General features: G+C 41.3%; 2 protein-coding genes across 2 annotated transcripts in view; both read left to right on the forward strand.

Annotated features, from left to right (window-relative positions):
• Nucleotides 1-4,893, forward strand: part of spred1 (sprouty related EVH1 domain containing 1) — a 34,765-nt gene extending 29,872 nt beyond the window's left edge. Inside the window, exon 6 of the mRNA XM_071901264.2 lies at nucleotides 103-4,893. Coding sequence (XP_071757365.1) covers nucleotides 103-801 — 699 coding nt within the window. The 3' untranslated portion in view covers nucleotides 802-4,893. The remainder of the gene's footprint in view (nucleotides 1-102) is intronic.
• Nucleotides 4,894-5,907: 1,014 nt separating this feature from the next.
• On the forward strand, nucleotides 5,908-10,574 carry fam98b (family with sequence similarity 98 member B). Its single transcript, XM_071901269.2, has 8 exons — nucleotides 5,908-6,083; nucleotides 6,318-6,466; nucleotides 6,604-6,732; nucleotides 6,867-7,042; nucleotides 7,231-7,311; nucleotides 7,460-7,576; nucleotides 8,020-8,187; nucleotides 9,498-10,574. Exons 1-8 carry the CDS (start codon nucleotides 6,046-6,048, stop codon nucleotides 9,795-9,797), a joined length of 1,158 nt encoding a protein of 385 aa, XP_071757370.2. The 5' UTR covers nucleotides 5,908-6,045; the 3' UTR covers nucleotides 9,798-10,574.
• Nucleotides 10,575-10,639: the final 65 nt, after the last annotated feature.

A 10,639-nucleotide genomic window follows, 5' to 3' on the forward strand; every position in this document is an offset into this window, starting at 1 on the left:
CAACAGAGTGTTTTTTTTTATTTACTTAGTGCAAAAACTTGAACAAATGTAATGCGATGTGCTTCAGTTATCCAACTGATCCCCAATGTCCCCCTCTCACAGGTCTCCTTCAAGTCGACTCGCCATGTCAGTTTTCACATGGATGAAGAGGAGATCGTTCGCATCAACCCGCGCAAGGACGTGTTCATCCGCGGCTACGAGGACTACCGCCACCCTGTCATGTGGAAACAGGAGACCGAGCGCGAGGACCCCGACTTCCCCACCGCCTTCCACAAACTGGACAGTAAGAAGTGCGAGTACCTCTTCCCCGAAGGCCCCGGTGGCGATTCCCACTCTGGCCCCGGTATGGGCATCGGAACGGGTATGGGGCTGGGGCTGGGCAAGGACACATCCATCAAGACCCAGCCCTCGCCCCTGCTGAAGTCCAAGAAGGGCCGACGGCGACGAGAGGACGGGGAGCGTTCGCACTGCATCTACTGCCGGGAGATGTTCAACCATGAAGAGAACTGGCGGGGGCAGTGCCAGGACGCCCCCGACCCCATCAAGCAGTGCATCTACAAAGTCAGCTGCATGCTGTGCGCCGAGAGCATGCTGTACCACTGCATGTCCGACTCTGAGGGCGACTTCTCGGACCCCTGCTCGTGTGACACGTCTGACGAGCAGTTCTGCCTGCGCTGGCTTGCCCTGGTGGCGCTCTCCTTCATCGCGCCCTGCATGTGCTGCTACCTGCCGCTGCGCGCCTGCCACCACTGTGGCGAGGCCTGCCGCTGCTGTGGGGGCAAGCACAAGGCCGCGGGGTGACCCGTTGCCGGACACTGGGACACCCTCAAAGCTAGCTAACACAGGAAGTGGATACAAGCGGAAATAAAAAGCCGGCATCCTTTTTTCATTCCCCTCTCAGACGGGGTGACATGTTGTTGATCCCCAGCTCTGAGGGCTTTTGGAGATTTCAGTTTGTGTTTGTCGCCGACAAGCAGCAGCGGAGGACAAACCATATGCTTTGTGGGGGCTCTGAGCATCAAGTTAAGTTCAGGAGCTTAATCTGAGGAGGAGAGGAGGAGGCGTTGAGATTAACAGACTTGGAGATGTTACTAAACACACCTGTACACACACACACCTCTCACATTCACACTCATGCATAGACAAAACCAGGCCACCAGTGTCAGAACTCTACTACAAGTAATGTGTAACTTTATGAAGGAAAATCGTCTTTTGTACAGAGAGCAAAAACTTAATGACAAAAAAGAAAACACAACTATTATGCGTACAGAAAAAATACTTGCTGTTTGAGTATGCTAAAAGGGATATGTTCTTGCTTTTTTGTGAATTTGCAGTTGGGTAACAGTGGCCTTTCCTTCACGGCTTAAGCATTTGCTGACAATGTAATTACTAGACAGAGAAAGTGCACTAGAAATGGTATTTTTTCCCCCATTAAAGGTAACCCTCTCAAATTCTTGTGGTACATTAACCACCATATTTAGTGTAATTTTAACATTTGAGAGATGTTGCTGTGGTGGATGTATAGCCTATGTGTTTCCTTGCTTTCCTTTCCATCGAATGTTGAAAAAAAACTCAACGTAACGGCTTGTTTTTGAAGGTACAGCTTGGCATAGCTTTTGACATTCATTTAGAAGATGTTAAAATGATTACCTTGTCTTGCCAAGGTGATTTGGACCATTTGATTGCATTCCAACATAAAGGGATCGATTCCATGATTAGAAGGGAAAAATGGTAATGACTTTACCATCCTCAGTTCCCCAAAATAGTATAGTTTTTCCATGTCAAGAAATAGCATTAGAACCTCTTGAACCACTTAAATTGAAACCAATACATCACAATTTCATGTACTTCAGCAAATTTCAGTTTTGGTCCAGTTATTTACTGTTGTAGTGAAACTGGTGTTTTTGTTTCATCATTGTTATTTTCCTGCTCATTTTATAATTATTTTGAACCTAAACCTGAAATTTTGCTCAACCAGCAAGTTTTGTTTTGGTGAGTAAGGGGTTTTGAGTGCCCCTTGGTTGAATGATGAGGCACTTAAATTAGGCTATTCTTCGGTACAGAATCCCTCAGATTTTAGAATTAGTCTGTACATAAAATTTCACCAATTTAACGTCCAATTTGACATGGGGAAAACCCACCTTAAAAGCACTGGTCTCCAAGCTTTGGTTGCAGCACCCTCTCCAAATTTCCATGTTTGTCCCACGAAAGCTTTCTTACATTTTTTTTATTCTATGTAAATGTAGTATTGCGTGTACTGCCATCATCGGGTCTTTTCTTGACAATTAGTCCACTGGAACTCCTTGCATATGTCTCCATTTAACAAGCCCTGAATGAATGAGTGCATAGTTTCGAGAATGCTAAGTATTTCTAGCTATTAAAAAGCATACAGATGTTGTGTGTGCGCGTGCATCGGTGTTCGTACGCACTGGCGATGAGACGTCATGTAATGTTACCATTGACTGTGTGATATATGCTTTGACTCTTAACAGTACTTACTGACCAGCGTCCTGTTTCCCAAAGCATCTTAACATCTTTATCTATTGGCTCACAAGTGAACAAAGAGATGATCTAAATATTAAGATCCTTTGGGGAAAGAAAAGGCCCTGATTGCCGGAGCGGAAGTGTTTTTGAAACCCCATTTCCTACCCACAGGGACAGACGATTTCACATTTCAGATAGGGCTCTCTATGCCTTGCTTAAATAACTGTTGTTCCCTCAAACTATTCTGAGTAACACTGATGCTAGCGTAATACGTTTGATGAGCTCCCAACAGAATTACCTGTTAATTTTGGAAATCTGGCTGCAGTAACAGTGAAATGTGTGCTAACAAAGACATTGGCATCTATTTAATTACTAAAGCTAATCGTAATACACCTCAGTTTTCAACAGCGAACTTGGTACAACATCCATGTGCTGTTGGCCAGCAGATATGCAGATCCTCTCCCCTCCTGTCACTCCTGGTTAAAGATGGTGGCACCCCAGTCTCTACAAAACTGGATTTTCCGGGGGGAAACATTTTCTTCCTCATCCTCACCCCTACTATGCCCAGTGGCACCGACGCTCCCTTTACTTTCTATGCAAACCTTTTTAACATGGGAAACACATTGACCTCTCTGCAGACTGAGTCAGTGACGGGACAGGACACTTTAAAGCTATAGGTAGACGACCAACCCCTGGTACCAAACTCCAAACACCTGTAAATACTTAACACTATATTTAAATACTGATAATAATCCCATTTTTTTTTTTTTTTTTTTTTTTTTTTTTCCTCTTTGAAATTTTAAAGATAGAGCTGTATTTATCGTTGCTGTCAGCATATACTGTAGCTTCAATTGACAGCATTATGTACATAGGTCACCTTTTAGTATTATTTCACATTGAAAAGTAGAGGGCGTTTGTGATGGAAATGACTATTGAGCTTCTAATAGAGTTTCTCTCTAGTTTTGTACGGTAGAAGGAAGGATAGTGCTAACACGGTACAGTAGTGGCAGTCCACTTATTTCAAAAGTTTGATATATATACATACATATAAAGCTGCTAGATACAATCACTAATTTTATTGTGTTGAGAGAGAAAATCAGCTATGAAAGACTGTTAAAACAAAACCTAATTCTCCAACAGCATATAACCATGACCATGAGTGTTTTAATGTGTTTGATTGCTCTGTATGTCCATATTGAAGTGGACATTCGTGCTTGTGCGTGGGTGCGCGAGTGTTACTGTACCTGTGTGTGTTCTGGTGTGCCCATGAATGCGTGTGTGTGTGTGTGTGCGTGCGTATGTTGCGTGTCGGCGTGCGTGTAACCAAACGGTTGGTTTGTTGTCATAATCTCCCATTGTAATTGGATTGCCCTGCATATTGCAAGCTGAACCAAGGTTTGATGAACCTGATTAAAACTTGCTGGCTGAGAAGCAAAATGTAGGACGTGCATTTATACAAAGTTTAGAGAATGCTGAAATAACACTTCTCATTCTGCATTAACCAGCACAGTGCAACTTCCTGTCATGTACTGTATTATATATGCAACATGTGTCTGTCCGCTTTAATATATTTTTTTTTTTACCTGCATTATATAAGACTTCAGTTTTTAACCACTTTGCTGCTAGTCTTTTATCTTCTTTCAATCTCTTGGAAATTGTGCATATCTTTGGGAATGCATACAAGTGTACATTCTTGACATTGTTGTAGATTAAAAAAGAAAAAAAGCTATATAAACCTGTTTCTCTTCAGTGTATTGTTTTTAAAAGGTTACTTTTCACAGCAGTTGAGTGGTTATGTTTCGATTCTCCAATGCTTTGGTGCACTGATGATATATGTAAGCTTTTTTTTCATCTTACAGCGCTTGATGTAACATTTATGTGATTAGTTCTAAATAGTGGAAGACATTTGTGTTTTGAAAATTGCAGTATAAATGGTACTCTTAACTATTCTGTAAACACTGCCTGTTTTCTTTCTTTCTTTCTTTCTTTCTCTCTTCCTTTCTTTTTCTTTCTTTCTTTCTTTCTTTGTGCATATTTCTTTCTTTGTGCATATTTCTTTGAGTTTCTTAGTGCCATCGGCTTTCACACCCTGACAACCTCAAAAAAGTGCCTCACGTCCATCCTAGTTTCCATCTTACAACTTAACAACTCTCGTTCTGGTTCTATTGGTTTCTATACGTCTAGGTATTTCTATCATGGTTCGAGAATACCAAGTATATGATGTAAAATTTATAGTCCCAATAACTCATGTCATAGTTGTATTTTCTTTATACAGATGTAGCTCGTTACTTTTCATAAATATATAATGTAAATATGCATACATATGTTTGTAACTGTTTTTATGTTACATCATACACTTGTAATTTGACATATCAAATAACATTATCATAATAAAATGGTGAGTTTTAATCTTTTGTTCTGCATTCTTCATTGTGGTCCTTTAACTTCTGTTATGATCCTTGTACAGTGACAAACTCCCAGATGGAGAGAGAGAGAGAGAGAGAGAGAGAGAGAGCTCAGACCATTACTGTAATTAGGATTGTGGCACTTAAGGATGAAACAATCAAGTCTTGGCATTCAGCGTATCGAAGAGTACATTTATGTACTCAAGCCTACTGTGATTTGTGTAACTTACTTCTTCCTTTTAATTTGTATATTTGGGCAAGTCCATCTGCAGGACAGAAATCTGTGCTGTGCAAAGCAGACTGAATTTCTAACTGGTCCATTTGTCTCATTCTATATTTCTATCTGAATGGGTTTATAGTGACAGGAATATTATTCCTAATAATGTTGGCTGTGGGTCACTCCGATCCATTTGACAGGTGATATACCGTACATTCACTAATGATAGGATTTGCACATTGTTTGGCTCAATAGTTACTCCTTTTGTTACATTTTTATCTTGGCCTTACTAGTTCTGTGTCTTATCCTGGAATGTTAACTTTAATCCAAAACAAAATAATTGTTTGGCCCTCCAAAGGGTTTCAGCAGACAAGATATTCTACTAGGACCATTTTGATAACATTTAATGCTGATTTTGATAACATTTATATTTGCTGTAAGTTATAACTATTAAACATGTCAACAACATGACATAAGACCCCAGAAACGACTGCCTACTATCAAAACACAACCACGTCTACTTGTTACATCAATGTCCAATCAGTTCACATCATATTCTATAACAATAATACTAATCATCATCATCCTGATCGCATTTTTGACCCACGTAGACTACTTAGCGGTCATTTGGGCACCCCAGGTTTAACTAATTACTGAGTTACTAAAGCACTGAATGAAACAAGAGCGATTTATTTGAATTGTACATACCGGTAATCTAGTCGGAGCGGAACCAATGTGGCGGAACTACAGCACGAAGGTCACACATTTCACCACGGCTCACATACGTAACCGGAACACCAAGCGGATAGCATGTTTGTGCGAAAAGCACCGCAGAAATGAATGGATACAGGAGCTGGCGACTATGAAATTTAATTTACCCTTAAATTAATTATGTTCTTATGTCAACGCACGTAAACCTCTCACAGCCCTGAATCCGCAATGGAGTGTGATATTTTGGATTTGTTAGAGCAGCTTGGGTAAGCAAATATAGCAAGTTAGCTTGTTAGCTTTCTAGCCTAGCTACAGTCGCCGTATGTTATGTGTGTTAATGTTATGTTTTCAGTCTGTGTGTTGTGTTTAAGGGGAGAGGGGTGGCTGCACTGGCAAGCCGTAACGTCGGTAGTTAGTTAAATACCATTTGATATCTAACATTAGGATGTTTTCCCCGCACATGTGACTGATCTCTCCTCTCCAACTCATCCATCACCCAGCTATGACGGCCCTCTGCTGGAGGAGAAGGCACTTGTCGGAGCCGCAGATGAGGGCCTGTCCTCGCCGGAGTATGTGAACCTGTGCAGGTGGCTAGCGTCCAGACTAAAACCGCTGTGTGATCTGGAGGAGAGCATATCTTCTGGTCCAGGTGAGCCGCATCCAGACCATTACTACCTGCAAGGCAAGAGGGGATGTTGCTGTGAGTGGAGTTAGTGCTGTCATTGGTTTAATCTAGTCTGTTCTCTCTCTCTCTCTCTCTCTCTCTCTCTCTCTCTCTCTCTCCAGATGACATTGACAGCCTTCAGCTCGAGATGAGTGGTTTGCTGAAGGAGTTGCACTGTCCTTATGAAGGGCTTGTTTCAGGGATTCTCAAGGGCAGCCTGCAAAATAAGAGGGATCATCTAAAGTTTGTCTGTATGTAATCAATCAACATCTCATGCTCCTTATCATAATCATTGTGCCTAACAAGCTTTCTGGCTGGTCAGTAAGTTACTTAAGCATATGTTTGTCATGTCCTCTTTTTTTTTTCTTCTTCTTTTTGTGTAAAGTGTTTCTGAGCTCCGAGCTTCAAGCGGCTCAGATAGTGAGGAGCAGACAAGTCTCAGGTAAAAAACAAGAAGACAGCCCGGTGTATCAGGACCTTGTGGCCATCTGTGAAACACTGAAGCTGCCAGAGCCAACAGGACAGGATGCAGCAGGAGTGTTCTCTGACGTAGAAAACAAGGTGGGACGAAGTCGCTCATCTTGATTTGTGATGGAGTGTGATTTTTATCAGTGTGAAAGAGGACAAAGATGGGATAAATTCAATATTGTACAAGTAACACAGTAACTTATGTTAATAGCAAGCATGTGTAAATTAGTTTCCTCCCCTTTTTATTTTTCTGATACATTATACCATGTGTGTCATTGTAGATTAACAAAGTACTCCAAGATCTGCCAAATGGCTACATTGGAAAGCCAGTGCTGAAGAAATCTCTGAACAGTGAGCAGTGGGTAAGCAGATAAACTTCTGAAATAAGCTACCGGATATGAAGTCTTACCTCCCTCTTATGTTTGCTGTCATATCTATATAACTGTGGGCGTGTTATATCGTTGTTATGGATAGTATAGTATGTATTTAACGCTTTCTCTGTCTCCACAGGAAAAGTTGCACAGCATTAACACACTCCTGTCCTCGGAGTATGAATGCCGGCGCAGAATGCTGATCAAGCGACTGGACGTCACAGTTCAGTCCTTCGGCTGGTCAGACAGAGCCAAGGCAGGTTCACCTGTTAATGAGACATCAAACTGTCTGCTGTGTTTCCCCTCCTCCATTACAATGGAATCTAAACTGATGGGGATGTAAAGTATTGTAGTGATACTGATTCTGTGATGGTTGGCAAGCAGTAATATTTGAGTTTCAATGAGAAATCTGATATCCACTATTTGGAGACATGTAACACCTACTTTTACAAAATGATTGCTGGCATGAATATCATTGATGCTAATAGCTATCTTGAGCCATTTACTTAGAGAATAGTAGCATTTTAGACAATAACATCTGTGTTTTTCTTTATTATTGATCAATGGACATCAGATCATATCACAGAAAGGGACATAATTGGATGAGACGCATGGATACGTCATGCAGAGTGTGTATCTGTGTCTGTAGAAGTTGATTTTATCGTATGTGTGTGTGTGTGTGTGTGTGTGTTTTGTCAGGCGAGGGTGGACAGCATGGCGAGAGCCTACCAGCCCAAGAGACACTCTCTGAGGCCGCAGCCGTCGGTGGGCGAGGCCGAGCTGCTGGCTGCCAGGGAAGACATCTGCAACGTGGTGAAGACCAGCAGCGGATCCAGCAGGGAGAAGACCGCCTGCGCTGTCAACAAGGTACAGGAGCTGTGGAAACACACGGCCGTTGTGTTGTGTTTTTTTTCCTCGTGAAAGGTTTGAGGAATGTTACTTGAGATGTTTTGGGGTTTTTTGTGTTTGTATTTTTACATCCTACATAGTGGTGCACTCATTTACTCAAGTTTACTCAAGAAAATATTAATTTTGAAGTCACAATGAAATGAAAAATGACTTTTTCAACCTTATTAGTTAATTATCCATATCATAATGTTCACTTATTTAACAATAAGTAATAATATTTATTTATAAAGCATGTTTCATACAAATGTGTGCTTCTCAGAATACATCACAAAGCATTATGTTACCTAAACAAATTGAATACAATAAAATAAAAGAAGGGGTATAGATGCTGAAGTACTTAAAATAGAAAAAGAAACAGACTTGACAGATGTACATTCATTGAAAGGAATTGTGAAAAAAACTGTCTCAAGTCTAGATTTGAAAGTATTTACAGAGGAAGTGTTCTTGACAGTCTGGCAGTGCATTCCAACGTTTGAGTGCATAAAAAGAAAATGAAGCCTCTCCAAATCTTTTCTTGTTGACACGTGGTAAACGGAGAAGGCCAAGAGTTCTACTTGGCTTATATGATTACAAAATTAGTATTTTCTCATATTTTTATATCAAAATCCCTTTACTTTTACTTCCTGGAAAACAGCATATGACGCTTTTACTTCATGGTGTAACAGTAGGCGCACATAAATATTCCAATCAATAATACCATCACAGATTTTTTAACAATCCTCCATCCTGACAAGTGGCAACATGGTACACTGATGAATTTTGGGTGTTCACCGCCAAAAATCCCGTTTCCTTCTCCTAAGACACCATGGTTGCGTCTCAGTGGCTGAAATTCATTCATTTTGAAGAAACTTTTGAACCCTTTTGAATAGTCCCTCCCCGTGTTTTATCCCGCTCAACACCTGTTCAATTTGGAAATATGTTGACTTAGGGACGCAATGGAGAGAGGAGGAAACACACACACTTGTATTGGCTGAATGTACATAAAGAAAGAAAAGTCACTGCATCCTCATAACTGTCAAGACATAATACTGATGAAGGCCGCATGGACCGCTGAAAAAGTGTAAAAGATTTTTTGATGTCTAAATAAATCGATGCATCGGCGCAAGGAGATGCGTGCGGCGACTTTTCTTTGTTTGAATTGGGGAAGCAAGACGCCATCGAAATGTCGCTTCCTTGTGACTTTAACATGATACTTGCCCCCCCCCCGCCCCTTTGGTATTTGTCATTTTGTTGTCTGAAATATCCGTTCCTCCGGTTCTGGTCCACAGATCCTCATGGGCCGAGTGCCAGACCGAGGAGGCCGCCCCTCAGAGATAGATGCCCCGCCTCCTGAGATGCCACCCTGGCAGAAAAGACAAGATGGTGGAGGTGGCTGGGGAGGACGAGGAGGAAGAGGGGGCGGCTGGGGCGGAGGAGGAGGAGGAGGAGGAGGCTGGAGAGGAGGTGGTGGTGGAGGAGGTGGAGGTTGGAGAGGAGGAGGAGGGGGAGGAGGAGGAAATGGATGGAACCAGGGAGGACACAGTGGACATGGAGGACATGGAGGGAAGAGAGGACGGTACCAGTACTAATTTCTGCTGATATTTTCTTTTATTAGTATTTTGTAAATTGATCCAGACGCAGTGTTACACATGAACTGAACTCTATTTTTGGGTCTTTAATAAACACTAAGGTATTTTTTTTTTTATATTTTAAGCAAAGTCAAGATGAAGTGATGACAGACTTCCAGCACTCTGTGAAATGTCTTCCCCATTTGGATGATTTATAACGCTCCTATTTTTACTGTCGGTGGAATTGTTTTACTTTGCTATTTTTTTTTAAATTCTTTTATATTCTAATCATACTTATCATGTGGTGTTTTGATATGAAGGCGTCAGTCATGATATCATGTCAAGTATTTCTTTCAGTTGCGTTAATAAACTGAAAAATATAATGGTTTAGCGTCAGGTGGAGAGAAAAGACGGACAAGATGCTAAAACGCTACACCAGAGGGACATGATGGTGAAAAATAACGGTTTGATTATTAAGCATGTGGAACTTTCCGTTAGTCAGTACTGGCTGTGTGGAGAGATATCAGCAAAGAGTGAAGGATGTTGAAGAAGATGCAAGAAGCTTCTGTTTTTGGAAGACTAAGGAGGTTGGGATGTACTGCAGCATGTCCTCTGTCTAAGACGACCTCGCTGTCCCATGTCAAGAACATGTTTTTGAATCCATATCCCCTTGAGTTTTGAGGTCCCATTTTTCTGAATCGAACAAAGTCAAATCTTTGTCTCACTTCATATTCTTGAAGACCTTGTAAGATCTGTCATGACTGTGCTCCTTAATTTCCACCTCTGAATTTAATTAATAAAGAGTTCTCATAATTTAAACCCCTCTTTTGTCTTTGACTTTAAGTAATTAAGAGCTAATTAAA

This window comes from Centroberyx gerrardi, chromosome 17, assembly GCF_048128805.1.
Source record: "Centroberyx gerrardi isolate f3 chromosome 17, fCenGer3.hap1.cur.20231027, whole genome shotgun sequence".
NCBI classification, from domain to species: Eukaryota; Metazoa; Chordata; class Actinopteri; order Beryciformes; family Berycidae; genus Centroberyx; species Centroberyx gerrardi.

Excerpts from the sequence above, each read along its gene's own strand:
- fam98b (XM_071901269.2), top strand. The coding sequence starts at position 6,046 with ATGGAGTGTGATATTTTGGATTTGTTAGAGCAGCTTGG. Across the intron at positions 6,467-6,603 it reads GAGCATATCTTCTGGTCCAG|ATGACATTGACAGCCTTCAG; the intron begins GTGAGCCGCATC and ends CTCTCTCTCCAG. Across the intron at positions 7,312-7,459 it reads CTCTGAACAGTGAGCAGTGG|GAAAAGTTGCACAGCATTAA; the intron begins GTAAGCAGATAA and ends CTGTCTCCACAG.